Source organism: Salvia hispanica, chromosome 4 (assembly GCF_023119035.1).
Source record: "Salvia hispanica cultivar TCC Black 2014 chromosome 4, UniMelb_Shisp_WGS_1.0, whole genome shotgun sequence".
In the NCBI taxonomy this organism is placed as follows: domain Eukaryota; kingdom Viridiplantae; phylum Streptophyta; class Magnoliopsida; order Lamiales; family Lamiaceae; genus Salvia; species Salvia hispanica.
Window position 1 is genome coordinate 44,780,907 of NC_062968.1, and position 25,745 is coordinate 44,806,651.

At 35.9% G+C, this 25,745-nt stretch overlaps 1 protein-coding gene, 1 long non-coding RNA gene and 1 pseudogene across 3 annotated transcripts; all 3 read right to left on the reverse strand.

Annotated features, from left to right (window-relative positions):
* Nucleotides 1–954: 954 nt before the first annotated feature.
* Nucleotides 955–13,021, reverse strand: LOC125224393 (clathrin heavy chain 1-like). Its single transcript, XM_048127790.1, has 30 exons — nt 12,688–13,021; nt 12,226–12,430; nt 10,207–10,295; nt 10,018–10,096; nt 9,803–9,930; nt 9,034–9,132; nt 8,835–8,943; nt 8,640–8,719; nt 8,200–8,427; nt 8,047–8,112; nt 7,678–7,794; nt 7,376–7,573; nt 7,146–7,262; nt 6,974–7,033; nt 6,756–6,842; nt 6,504–6,587; nt 6,270–6,404; nt 6,100–6,162; nt 5,922–6,026; nt 5,621–5,733; nt 5,271–5,523; nt 5,051–5,187; nt 4,694–4,972; nt 3,605–4,607; nt 3,001–3,486; nt 2,725–2,895; nt 2,463–2,648; nt 1,872–1,994; nt 1,620–1,730; nt 955–1,465 (listed from the first exon to the last, which is right to left on the reverse strand). The coding sequence occupies exons 1-30, from the start codon at nt 12,730–12,732 to the stop codon at nt 1,307–1,309; spliced, it is 5,115 nt and encodes a 1,704-aa protein (XP_047983747.1). The 5' UTR covers nt 12,733–13,021; the 3' UTR covers nt 955–1,306.
* A 2,633-nt stretch (nt 13,022–15,654) lies between these two features.
* LOC125223781 lies at nt 15,655–17,992 on the reverse strand. 2 transcript variants are annotated; one of them, XR_007176776.1, is made up of 3 exons: nt 17,711–17,979; nt 16,025–16,535; nt 15,655–15,941 (listed from the first exon to the last, which is right to left on the reverse strand). It is a non-coding gene; the product is annotated as an uncharacterized LOC125223781 (long non-coding RNA). The 2 variants fall into 2 exon arrangements; XR_007176775.1 differs by having other exon boundaries at nt 15,752–16,535; nt 17,711–17,992.
* A 6,785-nt stretch (nt 17,993–24,777) lies between these two features.
* Nucleotides 24,778–25,608, reverse strand: LOC125218176 (annotated as a pseudogene).
* Nucleotides 25,609–25,745: the final 137 nt, after the last annotated feature.

Below are 25,745 nucleotides of genomic sequence, written 5' to 3' on the forward strand. Positions count from 1 at the left end.
TAAAAATTGCGACAAAAATTAATTAAACTAATTTAGCCTTTTTTATATTCACATCTTCCTATCATGTTTTTATATTACGAGCCCAAGTCGATTTGTGGGACAAATATTTAGTCTTACTAGAAATAGTATGAGCATCAACTTTATTGTACGATATTTATGTTTATAAAGATCCGATAATAATTAATTTTGGGAAATAGAGTTGTAATTAGTGTAGAGAGAGATTGATTTCAAATATTTAAAATGAAATGTACAACCCCCATAATTAAAGGAAAAGGGTGATTATGTAGAAGTACATAAGCACTATCTAAAACTATTATTTTATTATATTATACTTTTCAATTATTTACAAAAATGCCACCGTGTGGCCAGCCACATTATGACCACATAACATTATTGCTATCTAAAACTATTATTTTATTATATTATACTTTTCAATTATTTACAAAAATGTCACTGTGTGACCGGCCACATTATGGCCACATAGCATTATTATAACAAGGTCATACTTGATATTATGGAATATAATGTGATTCTTACTTTCATTCTACCAATTTGCTTGAAAAAAAATATCATTTCATTCCTATTCTCACCCTCATTCCAATTCACCATATCAAAAAGAGCCTACCATACTTGCAAGCTTAAAAGAGAACCATTATTTAAAAAAGTTTAGCTTTCCTTTCGAAGGCACAAAACAAGTACTAACAAATATTGTAAGATCATAATAATATTGTAGGACACAATATGAGGTATATACTTGGTTGAATAGTTATTACTTATTACTAAAATTCCTTACTTCAAGGGAATCAATGTATCCATCTAGTTATACCAAATGAAACAAATACAGAACTTCCATTGATAGAATTACACTAGATCAGCTGAACTTCATCATCATCACATAGAATTTGTAAAGAGAGTATAACTTTTGACTAAGTAACTATACAATCTAATTTCTAATGGAGAAGAAATTCGAGGCAGTTTATATACAAACAAAAATATAAGATAACAAATTAGTCCTGTAATATTTGTTTGTCATGTTCAAGTACTTACTTTTTAAAATACAAATAACCTCAGCTTGCGGCCTAGACCTGCAAAAAAAATGCCTCACTACCAAAGAAAAGAATATTACAATAAACCTCGTATCCCACCACCCTATCACAGGAAACACCAAATCAGCTTTTATTTTCTATCCCCCAACTCTACCATTGGCCCCTTCAACTGTTAGGGAAGCGAGGTACTAGATAATACGAAAACTTCATGGACATCCATCCATTTCTCGCTCACCAACTATCACACAATTAGTTCGGGCTCAATATGACCCCATTGATGGCATTCCAAATGGAGGCATTGGAGGCATTCCCATTCCCATACCACCCATGGGCGGGGGTGGCTGACCAGCATAGCCCCCACCCATGCCTGGCATAGGCGGGGCTGGTAAAGCAAGAGGCAACAGCTGGGCATACATATTCTGCACCAAATATCAAGCAAGATGAATCATCATCAGCATCCAATTGAGTGATTCTCAAACCAGATCATCATAGTGACTGAACAGCAGCAACGCTGTATAACCAGAATTATAATACCAACTCTTTCTCAATAAACAACTTGCTAGTATATTATACCTGTTGCATGATGACATCTTTCTCCTCATTTTCTTTAGCCTTCTCTTCCTTCTTAGCCTCGATCTTGTCCTTGATTAGCTCATCAACTTTGCCAGAGTACTCGCGGATGAACTGCAAGATGGGAAAATATTGGACATGGTTATGTATGAAACAAGTGAGCAAGTACACAAATTATATTAATTTTAGTGTCTCTTTAAATTATTGTGAGCAACCTAGGGATATACTTATGAGGTAAGGAGAGAAGCTTGTTACCTGTAACAGATAGGGGAAGGCAAAGTCAATCATGTTATTCACCCAGGCTAGTTCAAGTGCGACGTCTGGGCGAATCAAGTCGTAACAAACAAATAGGCAAGAAGCAAAGCACTCCTTCTTCCCCTACAAATCACAGAAATAATAGGTAGACATCAGAATTACAAACATCCACAGTAACTATTTCACATAGCTCCACCAGAAAGCAAGTGAACTGCCCAAATCATGAATATTTCATGCTCTATCAAGCTGGTACAGACTTCAAAAACATATCAAAACATGAGTTGATTGAAGCATAAAGTAATACATAGTCAACCAGCTATTGAGAGCAACAAGGGTTGTGCACCATACAAACAGCCCAAATTAAATAACGTTACAACAGAAATGTCAAAGACCTTGCACGTATGAGTTCTCATATACTACAAAATACAAATTGTTAAGGCTAGGACAATCAAGTTTGGTAGGGAAATTACAGAAATCAGAAAATTATTCTGCGAAGAGGAAAAAAGAGGAGGTATATTTTTTTATGTAATTCCTTATCATAATATTTTCGTAACAGCAGAAATAAGAATTTAATGAAGTTTAGTGTCACACCTGTTCAATGAAGTAAACAAGCAACTCCTCAGCAAGTTCACGATCACCGGATTGTGAAGCTGTCTCCATTGCATCCTTGTAGAGGTTATCTTTCTTTGACAATGCAATCGACTGCTTCCATCTGCCTGCCTTTTTGTAAATGTAGGCTGCAACACGCCTCATCTCAAGCAGTTCGTGTTTCTCAATCTGTTCAGGCAAAAAAAGGTGAGATGTTTACATTTTTCTAATGTTTCACGGATGCTGTATAAATACTCCAACTCACCTTTTGGGCAAGGCCAATAAGGTCAAAGTTATCATGCAAGTCAATAGATTCACGTAATCTGTCATAATCTTCTTCTTCTGTGTAGATCTCATTAAGAGCTTCATTCACTGCAGAGACATTATTGCTCTGGACTGCAACCATATATGGCTTAACAAGACGTAGATGACCAGCCTAAATGGTTAAAATTAAATGTTATTAGAACAAAGTTAATGCTGATGCTGGAAACCAAACAATTACAAAGTTAATAGGCATATAACACATTAATTCAACATGAACCTTTCGCATAATGTCCACAACACGAGTGTGATCCAGGCGAAGTGCAAGGACATTCAGGACATCATTGATGAGATCTGGGTGCTCTTGTAAATAGAAATGTACAGCCTTGTAGTATAGCTCCACATTGGCAACCTTGACAATAATATCTTTGAATTGCATGTGATCCCAGGCTTCAGGTGAATGGTTCATGACTGTAGTTGCAGCATTATCGAACTCATCGTATTGAATGTATAAGTACGTAAGTTCTTGCCAGTGCTGTTGTTCATCACATGCTCTGATCAGCTTGGGAATATTGAGACGAGTGGAGAACAATTTAATGTGTTCCATGAGCTTCTCATGGCGGTATCTGGCATATAAGACACCCAGCTCTGTAAAGATACCCATATGCGCACGTTCCAATCCTAGACCACTCTCCATAAGAGATATTAGCTCATTGAAGCACCCTCTATTCTGATAATACTCACTGACCTCTTCCAGATCATCCACCTATAATAACAAGAATGTTAAAAAGTCACGAAGAGATTAGAAGTTCACAGCTCACTGGATGTAATACTGGAACCTGCTTTTATCTTATGAATCCACAGTAGAAATAACTATAGAATACCTGTATGATAATATTGAGACCACAGATCTGAGCCAATCGGAACTCCTCGGCATCCACACAGGCAAAACATACTTCTTTCCATGTCTTTGCACTATTAGCTTTGCGAGCTGCATCGACAGCCCCTTGGAATTGCTTCAACTTAACTAAAGTGCAAGCCAGCTTGCCCCAGTTAGATATAAAAGCAAAGATAATCTTCGCAGCCTCATACAAGGCTTCATCATACAAGCGGTCACCAACACTAGGCAGATTTGCAACATTTGGCATGAGAATAAATTCTTCAATGTCACCCAGCCTCTCAATCTTGGCATATGCATAAATGAGCTCACTATCCACTTTGGGCTCCTTCGATTTCTGCCTGACCATGAGAAGGTATTTCACTAGGTCATGATAAACATCAGCATCTTCCGCAGCCCGGATTACTTCCAGAAATTGGGTTGCATCATCTGCACGAATGAATGACTCTATCGCATCGCTAACTAGACCTTCCCGAAGCTGAGCTTTAGCAACTTGACTCCAAACAGCATCCTCTTCAACACGATAAGCAAATTCCACAGCTCGGTTAATATCCCGAATATTGTCCAGCAACACATTAACAGCCTGTACATTCAAGTTGAACTTCTTGAAAATAGCATAAGCTTCTTCATACAATTGAGCATCAACAGCAACTTCACCAACAGCTGGTCCATCAAAGTTATCGAGTCTATTGATATAGTCCATAACCCTCGATGGGTCAGCTTTAATTGCTGTCAAGATAAGTAAATTTTGCAGATTAAAGTTCCCACTGAATGCTGAGTTTTGAAGCACAATCTTTTCAAGCAACTCAATGAGTTCATGAGGAAGGTCAGCTGTCATAAAAGCTTTAACAGCAGCAGAGACTTGCTCTGGGCTTTTGCTTTCAGGCAAAGCAGTAGATACAACTTGATCAATGAGCAGCCTTCTGAATTCATTTTCCGGATCAAGAACTTTGGCCCAGAGATCACCATCCATTCTTTCAACAACATACCTGTGAAAAAGATGGCAACAAATTAGCTTTCTAGAAAAAATCCTACTGGAGTAAGAAACCACAGAATAAAGCCGTAAATGACAAACCTAGCCTGCAGCTTGAACAAAGAGTTCTTATTTGTCACATTGATGAGTTCATCATCACATTGCCCTCTGCGGTATGCAACAACAGCAAGCGTAGGGTCACGCTTCTCACAGTATTTTCCCACAACACGTGAATCATAGTATGGATTGGTAGTGAGGAAGTGTTCTGGATTGTTATTGCTATCTATTATGATTTTACCCAAAGCATTGTGAACATGCACATCCTGGCTTCCTTCACTCACAAGATGTTCCAGAAACTGGGTAAGCAGGCGAAGCCGATTCCTGCACATCAGAGGCTTAGCATAAGGATATCAAGGAAAAACATGACCCCAATTCAAGTTAGGAGAGCAGCTATAGTACCTCTTCTCACACTCCTCCACAAGAGGCTCAACTGGAAGCAGAGAGCGGACAGAAAGGATAAGGCCTTTAATGAAATCTTCTGGGCATTCATCATCTAACAGTTGTCCAACAACTAATGGAGCATTTCCTGGATTGACCTATGTACAAAAAAAGCAAGGTTAGCCTTCCATGGATAACAAATTCTTCATCCAATGAAAATTTTCAACAGAAAGATACAAACCTTTTGCACATAACCTTCAATGTAGCGAAGCATGTTGTTGGAGTACAAGTAATGTGTGAGGTCGGGCACAAAACCAAATCGGTCACACACATTGATTAACGGACGTGCATCAGGAAGTTTTGCTTCCATTAAAAAGTTCTTAGTCTTTTCAGGGTCATAGAACTCTGATTCTCTTGTAACACGTTCAACCTCTTTAATTTGTCCAGTCTTAGCAGCTGCCTCAATATACTTAAAGTGGATCTCGGGATCCTCACTGCCAGGTAATAAATAATTAGTAACCTAATTAGCCATCAGGTTCAGTGGAAAATGCCAGCCACTCATGCTACAAGACTCGTCCATAAATAGATTACCTGGAGCTCAAATATGATCCTAGGAAGAAATACAACCCTTCATATGATTTGAACTGCTCAAAGAGCTTAATGCATGCTTCGACTCCCAGATGTTCACAATACTCCTTAGCAACCTAATAATGCAGAAAGACAACATAACATAAGAAGACTACTACACATCAAAATTCATTAAAGGATTGATTAAAATCTTCTAAGGGCAGCTTATCGACACACTTCAAACATAGCATGAAAAAAGGGATAAGGAAAACAGGGTTTGAAGGGACAATATATTATAGGAACCACATTTGTACACTCTTTATACCTGCACAATTATCTGAAGATTTCCTCTTAAATTAACCAATAACAGATCCTTCATACACTCCATAGCCCATTCCTTGGAAAGTGTCCCAAAGAACTCCACAAGTGCCTGAAATGATTAACCATTAACACTGACAAGACCAGCTTAAGACAAGGAAAAGATCAATAAAAATGTTAGCAACCTGTGGCTCAATTGCATGGGTGTTCACAATAACTCGCTTGATGTCAGGCAGTTCGGAGTAATGCTGCAAATAAAAGTGAATTGAGTAAGACATATGGGAATAAATACTTCATATACTTGACAGTGGCCAAAGGAGGAGGAGGAGGAGGAGAAAAAGAAGATTGCCAAAACCTGAAGTGCCCGAATGTAAAGACCAGCTTTCTCACATAGTTGTGCTACACGTGGCCTGTCATAATGACTAAACATGCCATTTGCCAAAATAGCATCAGCAACATTCGGAAATGTCACAAGATTTATCTCCAAGACCTATACAGAGAGAAAAGTGGTCATGGACTCATGCCATGGTCTAGATATATCTAAGTAGACTGAGTTTGATTAAAAGCAGGATGAAAAATAATGATTAACCTTTGTTTGCAAGAAACCATGTTCTGGTAAATTTGGTTTCAAAACATCCAGCAGAAAAGCCGTTGCTTCACGAATCAAGTTCCTCTGGGGAAAAAAAATATTTAACAGCCACATATATTACCAAATTAGCGAATAGCGTTACAGGGTAAAAAAAAAGACATGCTTTCAATGTTTCATACAAGAAATGGAGAACTGAGAAGAGGATGTTGGCAATGCAAGTCAGAATGGTTGCAAAACAAGATAAACACGGACCTGAAGAAATAGATCGGTAATGGTATTGTAATCAACAGGACAACCTCCTTCCATTTGAGACATCATAAGGGCAAAATTAACAGCTCCCTGCAGGCAAGTAATACATTAAAAACCCAAATGACTCCCTAAAACAATAAGTCATCGGAAAACAAGAACTTTTGAAACAGAACATGCACATATCCTAATATAATGAAAAGACCAAAATGTGTTTAGTATACCTGAGGATCTGCTCGAAGAATGGTTTGCAGAAGGAAAAGATAGTCAGGTGTGTACCCAACCTGTTTCAAGATAAATAACAAGTCCATTGGAGCAGATTACACAAAGGATATGACATTAATAACAATAAAGGAGTCCAGTTACTCCAACAAACATGGCTATCCAAAACCAGACCTGTTTTGAGTAAATCAGGATTTTGTCAAACTCCCGACGCTCAGCAAAAGCAGCCACAACTTTCGGTGTAGCTCTGGCTTTGATATAAATTTTCAGTGCAAGGTCGTTGTCAACAGTCTAGAAGGTTTAATATGAAGCAGATTCGTGTTAGGCAAAAAGAGATGGAGATGTTCAGGGTAAACAAGTAAAGAAGTGGTCAGTGGATACATTAAAGCTTTTGAGAATTTCACCTTGACGAGATCTCCAAGTTCCTCACTGCATTCCAGTTTGTCTTCAGCCAACCAGTTCTCCAGTAGATTCTTCTTATTCTGGTTGACCACAAGTCGAGACAATTCCAAAGACTCAAATGCATTGAGCTTTCCTTTGGTTAAAAGTGTTCCAAAATACTGCAGCAAAGGTGGTGTCTGCCCAGCTTGAACAGGAACACTCTGAATAAAACAGAAAGTGTTAAAGAAATGATACCGCTTGTACTTCCACCAGCTGAATGCTTGGGGCTGGGGAAAATCATTGATAGATAGCAAACATGATGTACCTGAAATTTGGCAACAGTATCAGGTGTCCTAAGGATGCCTTGTGGAGATTCTGCAGCAAGCTCAGCAGCCTCTTTGTACTTTGTCTGAGCAAACAATTCTTGAAAACGCTGAACAACCTGAGAATAAGGCGGAGAAATTTAAATCTAGGTATGCCCCCAATCATACTAAATCATAGGAGCAACGAAGACAGTTGTAACCTTTCATGCATAAAAATGTAGCCAGTCTACCAATAACTAACATGAATGATTTTAACACGAAAATCATAATGGAGAAGCTTCCAAGTTCCATCAGTGGTTCACGAGAAATGTTTTGCATATCACAAACATGTTTTGCAAGAAAAGAACATGAATATCCAAATAAAAACTTACCAAATTCTCTGCCCCAGGTAAGTTTCCTCTTTTGGCAAGATTTACCGCAAGCTCCAGATTGTTTAACTGCCATTAACCAATTAAGCCTCAAATTCTTGAAACATAGTAGACTTCTCAAAAACTGATGCAATACGTAGAAGTTGGAAAACCTACTTGCCCACTGACAAATGGGACAATAGTCGATTCATTTACTGTGGCAAGTAAAACTTGACCACGCCTATTAATTGCATAGAAACCTCCAACTGATGAAGCTTCGGATGTTAGAAATATGGGATCGGGGCTGATTCTGTTTCTGTATACAGCTGTTGCAGTTTCAAGGTCATATACAAATAGCAGGCCAAGCTTTGTGATCACATATGTCAGGCCATACTTGTGGGAAATCTGCAAAAGTTAAATATAATATAATAAGCATTGTGGAACAAAAGTGAGATGCCTAACTACATAATTAGCACCTACAAAGGTCCAAATAAATTGATAAGATACAGGAAAACCAAAAAGTGTCCACGACTCCAAAGTAATGACAGATATGATAGTTCATATACACACTCACATAGAAAACATAATAAAATCATAAGTTCTCCAACAAGGGATACCTGCATGGCCACTGGAAAATCGTCAGCAAAATCTGGAGGGAAGAAAAGATCTGCCTGCTTCTTCGTAAATGATGGTTTTCCTGTAAATGGTGACAGTTGTAAGGTGAAGGACAGAGACACCCATGATAAATTACCTATCCACTCATACAGATAATATGACAATGACAGAAAACAACAAAGAAAGATAAAATCCACCTGGCTGAGCACCAAGCTCAATAACATGCAACTTAGAAGTAGTCTGTCCAGCATTAGAGGTCTTCGTAGCAAAGGAAATAAGAATGGAATCCTTATCATTCCCTGGTACCTGTTCACAACCAGACAGAGAGGTATAATACAAAATTTGTTCATTGAACAGCATAGAGCATGTCACAAATCCAAAGAAATGATTACGTACTCTGATAGAGGCAAATGATGCAGCATGTGCTTCAAGTGCTTGGCTACGTTGCTGATCTACAGAAAATAGCTGCATACTTCCTTTGACAAGTTGTGGCCTCTAAGAAAAATAAATATCATCTCACTGTATTAGTTTTCAAGGATGAACATAAAAGCCAATTGATGGATGGAAATACTATAATAGATAATAGCCACTGAAGCGCAATATATATCTGCAGTTTGATTCAACTAACACAGTCAGGAGAATCAAAAGAGAAGGGACAGTGAGGGAAAAAGAGGACCTGCATCATTATCCAATGAGCCTATGAACTATTGTTATAGTATGAACTAAGCTTAGCAGCATGTAAGAATGGGGAAGCAGCAAAATGATTGTAAATCCAGTAAAAGGACATAAATGGCTGCCACAAGCACTTCTTCCTTTCCCAAAATACAGCTAGAATCTACGACTTGGTTCAAACGGTTCTAGATACTCTTCAAAATCCACGAAAGCAGTACACAAAGTAACACACTGACTTACTTTTCCACAAAAATTCTACCACTAAGTATGTACATTTATGTTACTCCCATAGATCTCCATTATTGGAAAGTAGCATTCTTATATTTTTACTGCCAATTTCTGCATGTATACAAATGAACACAGTACAACAACCATCGGAATATTTGAAGTCTTGTAGTCTAAATTAACAGAAGGAAACTTTGTCACTAGCAAATAATCCATAGAAACTATGATACACAGGCAAAATGTAATGCATGGTTTAGATGAGTCGAACCTCAGCAGAACCAGGAGCGATCCCTATCAAAACCAACCATTTTTCAGATGGATCGCACTTATAATTAATTATCTGATTGTTTGCTAGATTGGCAGCTCTGTCAAACATCTTTGCAGGTTCAGACTCACCTGTTCAAAAAGAAAATCTTCAAATGAAACCACAATGAAAGAAACCCAACAAAACTGAATCAGAAGCTAAGCATATGCCATCATTACCTTCAATTGACCAGTGATACACTGATGATTGTGTAACTAAACCCAACATCTTAGGTGTAATCCACTTCCAAAATATGACCTGTGGAAAAGTATAATATCCAGGAAAATCAACATCTAAAATCTACCCACCATATAAAACATTATACGAGAAGGAACAAAGTACTTATTAAACAGGCAAGAAAATCCCACCTGCTCAGGCATCTGATGGGACTTCAGTTTGGCCTTTGCCTCAATGTTAAATATTTGTAAGTGGTCTTGTGTAGTTCCAGGAAGTTGAGCTTCAATACATTTTAAGGAAAAAAAATCAGTATACAAACCAAGAGAAAATTAAAGCATGCTAAATTGTTAAACAAACAAATGTGGTCCCAGTTAATACAGCCCTGAGCATATTATTCAGCATGACAACATTAGCAATTACAGTAATTTTAAGGGGTGCCTGATCGAAGGTTTTGGAGAGGGGAGTGGTCCCAGTTAATACAGCCCTGAGCATATTATTGAACATGACAACATTAGCAATTACAGTAACTAAAGGGGTGCCTGATCGAAGGTTTTGGAGAGGGGAATTGGAATGAAGCAATTGTTTAGTATGGAGGAACCGTTCCTCCAATAGGACCAATACCACTTCCATATCCCCAAAAGTGCAGAATGGGACATTTCTATCACAAATGGAAGATTCTATCCATCCATTGCAACTGCCACAGATTAAACTTCCCTCATATTACCAAGCACACCTTAGATGTAACACGGTATAATTTTAACATAAATAATTAAAGAAAAAAATTAAGGATGTGTTTGATATCAATATCAATTTTGGGAATGTTGAAGAGAGTTTTTCATGAAGAGTTGAGGAAATTGACAGTATTTCTGATTATGTTGTAAAGGAGTCTCAGAAGTGAAATATCTAATAATTATACATAAACAGATACCACTATTTGTTAAAATATAAATCAAATCAATATATTAGTAAAGCTGAAAATTGGTTTTTCACTTGAAAATTGAAATGCAAATTTAGATACAATGGTGATGGTTAATGGTTATTGGTTGCAAAATTGGAGAATTTTAAGTTTATTTGAGAAAAATACTTGCACTAAATGAGAGATCATTAGGACATAGGATTAGAAGTTCATATGTATGATTTACTGTAGATAATATACAAACGATATTTCATAAACATATTTAACTAGTATTATTACTATAAGGGGTTCTATATAGAAAGCATGCATCTAACATGTTCTCTGTAGGGAGACAGTCTACACTCTAAAGAGCAAACTAAATAGTCTGTCATAAAACTGAGGCTTTGACATCACCATGCAGAGGCTTCTTTATAAAATAATTATGTTCTTAGAAAGTTAGAATAATTATGACCAGAAAATTGCAGAACCAAACATGCAAAATAATCTCCCCGATAGAACAGGAATAATCCACAGCCTTCTTGACATCCCTGGCTCCAGTTTAAAATAGCGAGGATATTATCTAACATTAATATCTTAACTTAGAGTAGCCAGGGGAATTTCGTCATTGTTGGGTTCAGCCCTTCAACCCAAAGATGTAGAAATTAATGGTCTTTTCATAAAAATTCTATTGTTTGTTTTTTAGTATTATAGTCATTTAGCCTCTCTAAAACTATTTAGTGCACAAGTGTTTAGCATCAAGCTGCGCCTTTTAAAAATCAACTTCCCATATTAACAGCTGTTATACCTCACCCTTTAACTGCTTTAAAAAGTTATATTGAAATAATAGCATTGGATGCTAAGGCAAAAAAACACAATCATAATCATAGAATGATCAAACGAACTGAAATGGTAAAAACGTCACCATTTGAGTTCTCATCAAATATTTACTCGACCCAAGTCTCAATTCCCTATCTTCAGCTGCAGCTCGCTTCTCATTATATACTAGCTCTCTAAGTTTAAACAATTCTCCCAGATTGGCATTCATGGTTATTGGTTATTCAAAACATTGATCATACCAGCTAATGTTAAACAGTACTCACTCAGGCACATGAGTTTCAGATATACAGAGACACAAATATGTTTTTGGCTACTCTGAGTCACTCGCGAGAACACACAAACAAATCAATCTAAGTATTGATGTCCTAATAAATGAGGTCCCAAATAAAAATTATTACAATCAACTCAATCCATTGAAAATGAAACGTTAAATATAAAACATTTAAAAACTAAAAAGAGCTAATGAGAACTCAGTCACCTTTTAGAGCTAAGATTCGAGAAATTGGATTCATAAGAGCTGAATCTGCAGTGATAGGACGCCTCAAAGGCTGATTTGGCATGCTCATGTCGACAATAACCACACTGTTCTGAGGTGCCGTCTCCCGAACACATATAAACTTATCCGATTCCATTGTCACATTTGTGAAAGTAATGAACTGTGGATTGATACCGATGCTAGTCAGCTGCAATCACCACAAGACACAATCAAAAATATGAATTCCACTGAAACCAGCTCAAATCACAAAAGCCTAAGACATTATTGATAGATCTGATATTAAACTAAACGATGTTTGAAACCAATTATTTCGAACTCCACAGTGATTAACAGTGCCAAGTGATGATTAAGCCAAATTGAATCATTTCATCGAATTGATTAGTCAAAACAGTTGGAAATTGAATCAATGTTCGAAATTGGGTCGGAGAACGATCAAATTAATACCGTTAGGGTTTCCTTCATGGTGATCGGAGCATTTGCGGCCGCCATGATGTCAGACGGCGAATCAAATCCCCTAGTTCGGAGCTCCGGATCTGGGAAAGGATCGTAGGAATTGACAGGAAAAACGACCACGCCAACAGGCGCTCTGAGATCTGGAGCAGCGGGAGAGAAACCCTTGAACCCTCTGGTAACCAACAAGAGTGAGATCTGGAGAGGGGAAGAGAGATGTGGGGAGACACAGGGTTCTTTCTAGTGAGAGAAACTAAACTAAGAAATGTATTTAATTCATTTTCTGGCTGTATATAAAACTTTGAATTTTCGTGAGTAGGAGAGGGATCTGAACCAGATTGTAAAAGAGATTTGTTTTTCTCTAAAGCAAGTGAGTGAGCGGTGGGAAGGCTGATTGTCTGTGGTTGGTGTAATGCAGTTTCTTGTACGATTGTTCTTTTCATTTATTTTCTCTATTTTATTTAAAATTTATGTAACTTATTCCCAAATCATCCTTACAGGGGTCATATTCTAATGCTTATAAGCACCTTAATCCAAAATCAAGACTAAATCTCCACTCTTAGATTTAAAAATGAGTGGATGAGATTAAAGCTCACAAATCTCAATAAATAGTAGACAAAATATCAACAAAACGGTAATATCGTCATTATGTTATCATATGATAATTTTCGTGGGTGTTTTTTTATATCAACATTGTGTATTACAAATATCAACAATATGACATTAGAATATCAATACAAGGACAAAAAAATATCAACACATTTTTATTGAGATTGGACATGCATAATATTGAGATTTTGCCTACAATGTATTGAGATTTTTTGTTGCATTTGTTGATAAAAACTGTTTATCAACATGTACGAAAATTGAAATATAATTTATCAAATTTCATCACCCAAACATCGTCGGAACATATGCAATTGAGATCTCGTTGGAATCCTTATTAAATTATCTTTAATTTGATATATTTTTTGCGAAAAAATAATTTAAATTGAGAGAGTTACGTAAATTTAAAGATTTGAGATGATTTTGAGGAGAAAGAAAGTAGTCAGTTATAATTACTACACATAGGATTTGACATTAATACCCTCTTAATTTAATTAATAATTATTTAAATTTAAAATATATTACACTTGGCATTATATTAACCACAAAATCTTCTAATCTAATGGTTGAAAATTGGTCTCAATTTTGAATTGATAATTAGTTAGCAATTGATTACATCCCATCCTTACAATATTTATTACTCCCTCCGTCCCATTGAAGATGACTCACTTCCCTTTTTGGTTTGTCCCAACTAAGATGACTCATTACATAAAATGGAAACACTTTTATCTCTACTTTCTCTTACTTTACTCTCTCCTCTTAACACACAAAATATAACTGCATAAAATCCTGTGTCGCCCAAGAAAGGGGTCATCTTCCTTGGGACGGTGGGAGTACTTTTGTTCTCTTGACCCTTTTTTTTAACTTATCGCTAAAAAAGTTTAAACCCCAATCTGAGCTCGGTGAGGGGGCGTTGGGTCCTGGGACGAGGTGTTGGGCCTACGAGCGCGGGGTTTACGGTTAGGATTGGTATATTGAAAAACATGTTTTGAGCATGTTGCACGATTAAAATTGTTTGTCTATAATAAATTCTACAATCAAGTTCTATCTAAAGTGATGAGAAGTAATTTTATCATATTGGTTTTTGCTTATATATTTATAAGATGTTTCACAAATATTTAGAAGTATAATAAATAAACAAGTCTAATTCTTCTGCATAGTAGACTGGTCGTGAATGACGTTCACAAAAGGTGATGCAGAAGAGAAATAGTACTCTCTCCGTCCCAAGGAAGATGACCCATTCTTTGGGCTGCACGGGATTTTATGGGGTTTTATTTTGTGTGTTAGGTGGAGAATAAAGTAGATATAAAGAGATTTCTATTTTTAGTAATGGGTCATCTTGGGTGGGACAAACTAAAAAGGAAAGCGGGTCATCTTCGATGAACGGAAGGAGTATTTCACAACCTCGATAGGGTTTGGCTACTTATCACGAAAGATTGCAGTGTCAGTCCACATGTTTCCTTATCTTAGGAATAAACGACAATGGTATGATATAGCACTGAAGGATCTAACAGTTGAGATTCTATCTTGCTATTTATTGAAAAAAGTATCAGTGATTGTTATTTCTTAATCATTGTTGACATAACATTGAGCATAATCAATATTAGAGTATGCTCAATGTTCTACTAGTTTATACTTCTTCTATCCTCTATGTTATCAGTGCATAATCAATATTGGAGTATGCTCAATATTATGTCAACAATGATATAGAAATAACAATCATTCATACCTCGGCTTCAGTAAATAGCAAGATAGAATCTCAACCAAGTCTTTGCTGAATGACGACTAAGCCTATGCTAGTTCCATCGCAATGCGAAACTATCCAAAAGACCAAAACCTAAGTAACATGCCGCATCCATACAATATAACAATATTCATTTTATATCTAATAAATAAAATCGAGCACAACACGCGTTTGAGATTTTGTTAATGCATGAATTTATATTATTGGAAGTTTGGAACGCTTGAGACTTCATAAATGGATGAATTTACAAAATTGGAAACTAGAATAAATATGCAGCCAGAACACATCATGTAGGACCATGGATGATGACCTAGCATCATCACGTTTTCAAACATTCAGTCAACCCTTATCAAATGTCCAATGCAAATGATTGAATTCTACACGCAAAATTTAAAACAAAAAAAATAAAACCAAATCAAATCACAAATAAACCTTTGTTTTTCCGAAAAACTATTCACTTAGAAACTCTTAATAATGAATTACAAATTATTAAAAGGAATCTTAATAGTTAAAAAAACAAAACTATTTTATACCACAACTCTAAAGACCAGAACTGTCTAGGTAAAGTTAGCCAAATATGTTGAGTTAAAAAAATGATATTGGAATGGACATGTACAAATTCTATTTATATTATCATCTTGCCGCTGGTGAAATGACCAACATATAGAAGAGCATGTCACCTAGAATGCTCATTTTAATAGGATCATCAAAATTTAAATTTGAAAGTAATCCTCACCGAATAAATTGAGTTAATTGAATAATCATAATGCTAATGTCATCAAGATATCCTCTTTGTCAGTGACAAATCCACAAGTTTCTTGCAAGACGTTAACCTTTCTACCTGATCCATGCTAACTCACACATCTCGGACAATGTCTACCGCTTCATGATTGCTAACCTGCAACAAGAAACACAAAAGGATTCAACATCTAACGTGTAGATGATCGGCAAGACGATGGCTGAAACCATCATACAGTATACCTTATCCCGTAGGCTATCTGAGGTAGGGATGGGTAGGTAAGGTATACCTTACCGAAACCATCATATACCTTACCGAAAATTCGCTAGAAAAAATCATACATTTACCTTACCAAAATTTTTGGTATATCGAACTCCGGTATACCTTATTTTCGGTATGGAAAATTTCAATACTGATACCATACCTCATTTTTGGTATGTCATACTTAAACTCAATATATCGTACTTTTGCGGTATACCAGAGTTTTACGGTATATCGGACTACGGTACGACATACCAAAATCTCATTATTTTGTAAATAATTCTAAATAAAAAAACAATGTAAATAATATTTCAAAATACTTACAAAACATCCAATTTAATAAAACTCAAACATATTCAAATAATGTTAAAAAAAACTGTAACAATTAAACTCCACGCAATCACACAACGTTCAATGTCATATCACGAACATAAAGTAGTATCTCATCTTCATTTCTCGCAGCCTCAATGCCTTCAATTTCTCATCATGCACCTGCATTTGTTATTTAAACAACTTTCAATAAACTAAATATTGACTCAATAAACCATATGAAATAATACGTATATATATTGCTTGCCACAATCTACATAGACTTAGATGCATAAATAACAAACAAACCATATAGACACATAATTCTTTTTTAAGAATGGACATTAAAATCATGATTCACAATTTTTAACTATAGCAAATAAAAGTACATAGATTCAATTTAAGAAATGACAAGTTAAAGAGCTTTAACATGTATACGTATTTAGTAAGGGCACGTTTGATAGTACGGGTAGGATATAACAAGATACGAAACTTGTGATAAGAAACACGGCCTGAGTCCAGAATAGGAACAAGATAAATATTGTAATATTGTTATTCGATGGATAATATTTATCAATACAATATCCTATATAAAAGTGAAAACACACTTTTGTCCTTATTCTCAATATGTACGTTTTTAATTAATTTAATTTAATAACATTCGTCTTTAGTTTCGACTAAATCCAACAATCTGCGTCGGTGAGGCGACAGAAGCGTGAATTCCGTCATGCTCAAATTTCTCTTTGTCGGTGGACGACGTCCCCTCTTTCCCAGCGACATCTCAATCTCCACTCTCACATCTCTCTTTCTACACAGGACTACTCATTTGTCTGTGAAAATTCGAGTGTGTTCATATATGGATACCTTTCATATGGATGTGAGAATTGAATGAAGAAATTCTAGAGAGGGAGAGAGAGGTGGTATTGGAACCTCATAATTCAACCGCTGTTACATAGTTCCAAAGTCACTTTGGACAATTTCATCTCAAGAATAAAATCCCCAAATTCAATAACCCTAAATTTCAGTTCTAACAAAAACCATAATTAAAATCAACTTTCTTTCTTAACTCCTACTAAGAATCCATTATAGAGTCCCAAAATAATACTCTCAATTCCATGAATACTAGCTTTCGTCTCCAACATAATGCCCAATTATATTCTATTTTCATACTTCAAACATACAAGAATTACATTCTATACTCTTGTTCTATCAACAATTTTAACCTCAATTTTGAAAATCATGTTCTAGGTATAATAGTAAGGTCCAGTCAACATTCATTTATAACCTAGGAAGAATTTTATCTCTCCATAATCGATAGCTATAGAAAGATAAATAACAAGATATAGCAAGATTCTAACCTTACTCTTTGATAAAATTCGAAATGGGTGTGTGTGGAGGTTCCAATTTCATGCTTAAAACTAAAAATAGGCTGAGCAGATTTGGATGAAAGGGGACGACGTGGGATGCAGGAGTCACAGCCAATGACCGGTTCCGGTGGTCGATCCAGCGAGATTAGGAGGATATGTGAAGTTAGAGTGAGAGAAAGGGAGATGGCGTGGAGTAAAAGAGGCAGGGAAAACTAAATGGAAAAAGAGCTTCTCCTTCTAACCCTCTCTTTTCTTTTCTCTTTCTATTCTTTACTCTCCATCCGCCACGTTTTTCTTTTCCTACTTAGTCACTCTCTCTTCCTGTGACTTTCAAAGGCCACTCATTACCTTTTCTTTTCTTATTTTCATTTCTCATTTTCTATTCTTGTTATTATTATTATTATTATTAACCCACTAAAATTCTAATATATATTCTTTTTCTATTTTCAATTTAGAACTTTTGGGATGTTACAGGGATACTTAGTTCCACTTGCTTTCCACCAATACAAAAGATTAAAAGAAAGATTAGACAGTTGCTCCATCTCATCGGCTAGGTACTTCTCTACTTCATTGGATATTTGTTTAAGCTGATATTGAGAAACTTCTTCTTGAACTCCATTTTAAATATCATAAAAAAGATGCAAACCACTTTGGTCAATGGTGTCATTATCATCCGCATGTTCAAGGAGTGGCCACTGGGTAGACAATGTATCATTCATTCTTTTATACTTTACCCACAAAGTTAGCAAATCATTTTTGAATCGTTCATATAACTCTTGAAGATCTTGTTCATCCACTCTGTTCTTGACTCTCAATTTCTTGACGCTAACTTTTAGCGTTTTATGCTTGTTCCTCAGATCTAGGACGTTGGCAATAAAAATCAATGGATTCATTTTATTCCAATCCCCTCAGTATTTGTCAAATTTGACCTTCGTTGCTTTTGCAACCTTTGAACGAGTCGGATCCGAATCATCATAACACTTTTTCTCGATCTCAATTCGTAAAGCGTGAAATCAAATGAGATGTGAGAGTTTTTGATGCACTTAACTCTAAAGTAGCATCATAGAAATTTTTGAGGAAGTGTACAAATGCTTTTGAATTCTCCCAATCCTCCGCAATTGGAGGCCTCATCCTTTCTTTATCCTTTTCATCTTTCTCACGAAAGTATGTCATGAATGAAACTCATTCTTCATTTCAAATACCCTTCTATACTTCAATGCAATGTAAAACATTTTATAGGTTGAATTCCACCTGTTTTCACATCCATGGGTACAGTTGACACACTAGAAAACTTGGCTAATACCGCAAACTCCCTAAGTTTGCTCAATCTAGAAGGAAGAGAATGAAGAAACACAACTGCATTCCTAATAGACTTAATTGAACAATTGAGCTCTTTCAAGCCATCCTTAACAATCAAGTTCAGTATATGACAAGCACATCTCAAGTGCAAATATTTCCCATCAAACATCAAAGTTTTTTCAATTCTCATTCTTCTTTTCAAGTAATCAATCGCACTATCATTAGAAGATGCAGTATCAACTACAATCGAAAATACTTTTTCTATCCCTCATTCTCTCAAACAAATCTCAATCATCTTGCCATTTTTTTTCCATACATGACTTATGATTTTTGTAAAGTTAATTATTCTCTTGTGCAACTTCCATTCACTATCTAAAAAATGAGTTGTAATAACCATGTAATTTATGTTTTGAATCGAAGTCCAAGTATAAGTAGTAATACTCACCCTTAATCCATTAAGCACATTTTGAATCTTCTTCTTCTTCTCTAAAAATAAAGCATAAACCATTCCAGCAACTTTCTTTGGGTCAGGAATTCGAAATCATCTTGCCATTTTTTCCCGTATATGACTTGTGATTTTTGTAAGTTAATTATTCTCTTGTGCAACTTCCAATCACTATCTTAAAAATGTGTTGTAATAACCATGTAATTTATGTTTTGAATCGAAGTCCAAGTATCAGTAGTAATACTCACCCTTAATCCATTAAGCACATTTTGAATCTTCTTCTTCTCCTCTAAAAATAAAGCATAAACCATACCTACAACTTTCTTTCGGTCAAGAATTCGAAATCTTGGTTGTGCTTCATGCAGCAAAGCAACAAATCTCTTCCCCTCAACAACCCAAAAGGATACTTCATACGCAATAGCATAGTTAGTGAGCTTCATTTCACACTTTTTCTGATTAAAAGTGTGAGGAACTATTTGATTTCGTTGCCCCATAGTCTTATTCGTTAACATAGTTTGACCTTTCTCACAAGAGCCATCATATAGTGGACACCTCTTACACCTCTTCAGTGAATAATTTTTCAATCCACTAGTACTCCCACAGACAGTTGGTATTTCAGCTTTGCATTTGTTGCATATCACTATTTGTTGTGTTGTGTTGTGTCGTGCCGTTACTCAGCTTTGGATTCTGTTTTTTCTTTTAGGAGCCAAAGGAGGTTTTTCTACTGAATCTTCTATTGCTTGCTTTCGACTTGTACCATCATCATTTGTTGAATTATCTAGGTTTTTCTACCGAATCTTCTATTGCTCGCTTTCGACTTGTACCATCATCATTTGTTTTTCAGAAGTAGGTGGATTTGAAAGCGGATAGGAAGATTCAAATTCCATCATGAAAAATTAACAACAAACTATAAAGTTTTAATTAAACTATGATCGATATCTAAGCTGAACTATGAGAAATAATTACCTGCGTTAAATGATAAGAAAATATGAACAATATGACCTACTGATGCAAATTTTGATACGTGAAATACCTGTATCATTGATAAATGAATTTTTTTCTACTATTCATTCTATTCTTGATATTGGCAGAAGAGTAAAGAAAGATAATGAGATGTTTGTACTGATAGAAATAAATACAAATAAGAAAAAAAGAACATATAATTTAAATCCAATGTCGCCACTGAAAGTTGGAATAAGAAAAAAGTAAAATAATTACTCCATGTTTTTATTTGTAGCGCCAACTATTAATATTAAATTTTGAATACACATTATATTTATGTTTTTTTTGCAGCGATGATTCATATTCATGTAATCTAATATTGAAGAATGAAGATTAGACAACTGCTTAATATCTACGAAGAGAAAATAGACTCAATTTTGGGTAGTTTATGCATAATACACAAGAAATTAAATAAATAAACTACAATCTTTAACAGAAAAGATATGAGACCTTGACTCACAAGAGCGGGAAAGGTCGGCAATAGCGAGTTGTGAAGAGGAATTCATGATGGAAGGTCCAAAGAACGGAACGAGTAAGGCTCTCTTGTAGCGTGAATGTGAATGAGATTGCAAGAGGAAGAAAGTAGATTAGGCTTTCATAGTTGTGAATTATAATATAGTAAGTACTTATTTAAATAAAATCTTATACTGCTAACCTGCAACAAGAAACGCATAAGGATTGCTAACCTGCAACAAGAAACACAAAAGAATTCAATCTCTAACATGTAGATGATCAGCAAGACGATGGCTGAATCTTACATGATCGTAGAGATACTCAAAAACATGATTTTAGTTTAATAACAACCTCATATCCACTGCTTGAATAGAATTATCCAGCTGTTGGAATGCTATTTTGGTATTGACCGGTGTACTTTGTGGCAAACTCAAACAACTGCAACAAATTGCAAATTAGTGATGTTAGGTTTCCCAGATAAAATAGTATTAAGGTATAATCTAGAATTAAGTTGTGAGATTATTTTAGTTAGAGCGGTATGACTATGACTAATTATTACATCACAGCTAGATTTCGTTGATGAACCAATGTTGTCACACAACTAGTCCCACCACAGATATCTTTCTTAAATATTGTATTTTTAGGAAGAGCAAACCTAAAAATCGTTAGGAAGATCGATAGAAAGAGCAGACCTACTTTGGATTGTATTCATAACTTAAATTCCTCCTGAGATCGATAGGAATAAACACCAATACAATCTGAAAACACAAACACAATCTGAAAATCGATAGTAAGATCGATTTAAATAAACAAACAAATATGGGATGAGTAGCAGCCGAATAAAATTTTTTTGATTTTTTTCACGAGTTTAGACCAAGCCTTACTTGTACTATGGGTCAAATGAACCTTCTTTCTATTTTTATTAATAAAACTTTTGGCCAAATATTTCAATTTTTATCTTGATATAGGAAGGTAATGTTAGGTTTGGTATACTAAAAAGCATGTTTCGAGCAAGTTTCGCTCAAATAGAATCTTGCTTGTATATGTAAAACTCTATAATTCACTTTTAACCCGATTCAGTATTATTCGAGCAGTTTCGCACGAATAGAATCAGTATATTATTACATTGTGTTTGCTTGTGCATTTATAAGATGTTTTATAAACATTTAAATGTATAAGAAGCAAACAAAGTCTAAGTCTTTTGCTTAGTAGACTGGTTGTGGGCGACGTCCACTTTAAGGTAACACAGTCGGTTATATACAATGCTTTGTAAAAGAAAAAGAAGAATTTCACAACCCAGATAGGCTTAGACTACCTATCATGAAAGGTTGAAATGTCAGTCCGATTATTTCTAAGCCTTACTGAAATAAGATGACGTTAGTGTGGTATAACACTGAATGGGTCTAACAGCAAGACGTGTCTTTATGCTATCTACTGAAAGACTAGGTCTTGATAAATAACTATTTCTTAATCAACATACGTTAGCATTGAACATACGATATTGATTATGCACTACTTTGACTTATCAAATGGTGCGGGTTTTTCGCAATCCAATAATCCTGATATATTGGGTAGTGGTGATTAATATCTAGCGGTGCTAGGATTGCTATTATATTGAATCGTGCGCGAGGTGAGTCTCATTTGATAATGTCCTCAAGAGGAGCTCGAACAAGGTTTTATTATTCGAGAAACTGGCCAGTTGGAGTTTTATTACTCTATGAATAATAAATAAGTATTTCTTGCTAAGTCCACTCTTGGAATTAATAAGATGTTAATTAATTAAGTCCATAGCAGACATTAATTAATTAATGGACATTTATATCTTAAGCGCGGGAAATAAATAATATAAATAATGGAAACCCGGATTACTTCAAATTTCGGATTTGGATGGGGAGTGTAATATTACTTCTGTAGTGGCGGCTCGTAATATTCCAATATAAGCTTGTATTAAATTGTTGGTACAATTTAATTAGTAAAAAGCTAATTGGGGGAGCCCATATCCAAAACCTTCCATAAATCCCTGACTGTGCCCAATATGAACTTGATATGAATAGGAGAATAAAGGAGAGACAAAATCACAATTATTATTAGATGAAATTTTCGTCCCCCTCTCTAATTAGTAGAGGAGCTCGAAAATTCTTCAGCTCTCCTCCGTGAGGAATTTCTGTCTTCTCTTTATTTGAGTCCTAGTATTTTGATAAGATCAGCCCACCATGATATTGAGATACAGTTCGGGAACCAGTTAGAAGATCCGTGGTCTAGTATTGAGGATCATGGTGGAGAAGGCAAGAGCAATCGACGATTCTTTGGAGAATCAAATCGGTAACTCTAAACCGTAGAATTCATGTTTTAGGATTTACTTTCTTTGAGCATGAATTATTTGCGTTCTAACTTGCAATTATCTGTTTAACATGTGAATTGATTAATCGCATAATCGGTCAAATAGATCCGTATCTAATTTATTTGTTTTGTACATGTCTTCCGCCGTGCAAGGGGCACCAAACCCCAGCAGGTAAACATGGATCGTTTCGCCATACTCTATTAAATAAAGAAACAGATGGTAATGCCCACCCGAATCTCGATCCTCTCCCTTTCTTCATCCAACAAAGAGCGTTGATCAACTATAATGACTCCAACAACCCCTCCACGACTCATCACATCACGATAGTCTCTAGTATGCCCACGGTTCGGAATCGCCGGTTCCGATTTTGGAAATTGTCGAACCGGAACCGAACCGTGAGGGTGTTCCGCGGTTACGTTTTCAATTCCAAAACCGACGATTACAGTATTGGTTTTGGAACCGGCGGTTTTTCACAGTTTCAAACTAGCGGTTTCTGGCGTTTTCGGCTCGACTTTATTTCCGGTGATTTTTTGAGGTTTCAATCTGGACCGGCTCGGCTATGAAATTTTGGAACCTGAACCGAACCGCGGTTCTGGCACGGTTTCGGCTATGAAATTTTGGAACCTGAACCGAACCGCGGTTCCAGCACGGTTTCTACTATTTTATATTTCCTCTATCCTCAATGTTATCAGTCCATAATTGATATTGGAGTATGTTTAATGTTATGTTAACAATGATTAAGAAATAACATCCATTCATATGTCTTTCAGTAAATAGCAAGATAGAATCTCAACTAAGTCTCCGCTGAATGACGGCTTAGCCTAGGCTAGTTCCATTGCGGTGCGAAACTATCCAAAAGACCAAAACATAAGTAACACGCAGAATCCATACTATATAACGATATTCATTCTATATCTCATGAACAAAATCGAGCACAACACACGTTTTAGATTTTGTTAATGCAATTTATATGATTGGAAGTTTGAACGCTTGATATTTCATAATTGGATGAATTTATATAATTGGAAACTAGAATGAATATGCAGCCAGAACACACCATGTGGAACCCATGGATGATGACCTAGCATTATCACATTTTCAAACATTCAGTCAGGCCTTATCAAACATCCAATGTGAATGATTGAATTTTATATGCAGAATTTAAAACAAATCAAACAAAATCAAATCACAAATAAACCTTTGCTTTTCCGAAAGACTGTTCACTCAGAAACTCTTAATAGTGAATTACACAGTATTGAAAGGAATCTTGATAGTTAAAAAATAAAACTATTTTATACCACAACTCCAAAGACCGGAATTGATTGGGTAAAGCTAGCCAAATGTATTGAGTTAAAAAAATGAAATGGGAATGGACATGTACAAATTCTATTTGTATTCTCCTCTTGCCGCTGGTGAAATGACCAACATATACAAGAGCATGTTACCTAGAATCATCATTTTAATGGCATCATCAAAATTTAAATTTCAAAGTAGTCCTCACTAAATAAATTGAGTTAATTAAATAACCATAATGCTAATGTCATCAAGGGATCATCTTGTCAGTGACAAATATGCAAGTTTCTTGCAAGTTGTTAGCCTTTCTGCCTGATCCATGCTAACGCACACATCACGGACGATGCCCACCGCTTCTTGATTGCTAACCTGCAACAAGAAATACAAAAGGATTCAATATCTAACATGTAGATGATCAACAAGACGATGGTTGAATCTTACATTATCCTATAGGCCATCCGAGGCCAGGATTAAGAACTCGCATTCTAGTCTAATATTGAATATCTTAGTTGTTGGCTCATCTACAACCCATTGCTTGAGATGGCAATCTCCGATTGCTCTTGATACAACCAAAGATATGTGCACTCTCCAAACGCCGCGGCAGCAGTCCACATAGCCACCCTACAAAGAAATTAAAATCTCATCAACAAACATGGATCATTTCGACACACTCTATTAAATGAGGAAGCAAATGGTAATGCTCACCAGACTCTCGATCCTCTCCCTCTTCATCCAACGAAGGTCGATGATCAACTGTAAGGGCTTAGGGTTTAGGGCTTCAGCAACTCCTCCCCAACTCACCACAGTACGACAGTCTCCGGTGTTGGAGACCACAAGATCTCCTTCATGAACCAATGCTGTGACACAGCAAGTCCCACCACGGATATCTTTCTTCAAAAACTTAGAATCCGTGGCCAGATAACCCTCCTTCACAGCCTCCTCCATCTCATCGCCTCTTTTCGCCATTTCCTTCATTATGTTCTTCTCTAACCTAGCTGCAGCAAACTCTGCTGCTCCAGCTCCTCCATGGCCATCAAATACACCAAAAAAATGCCTGAAATTGGAGTTAATGCTAATCTTAGGTTATAGCAACTAATGTGAATCTTCTAGATTGAAGACTCATGAATTTGCCCCGGACTTGTTCTTGTAAATAAACCCAGTAAATAAATAAGATAAACCAAGAAATGGAACAA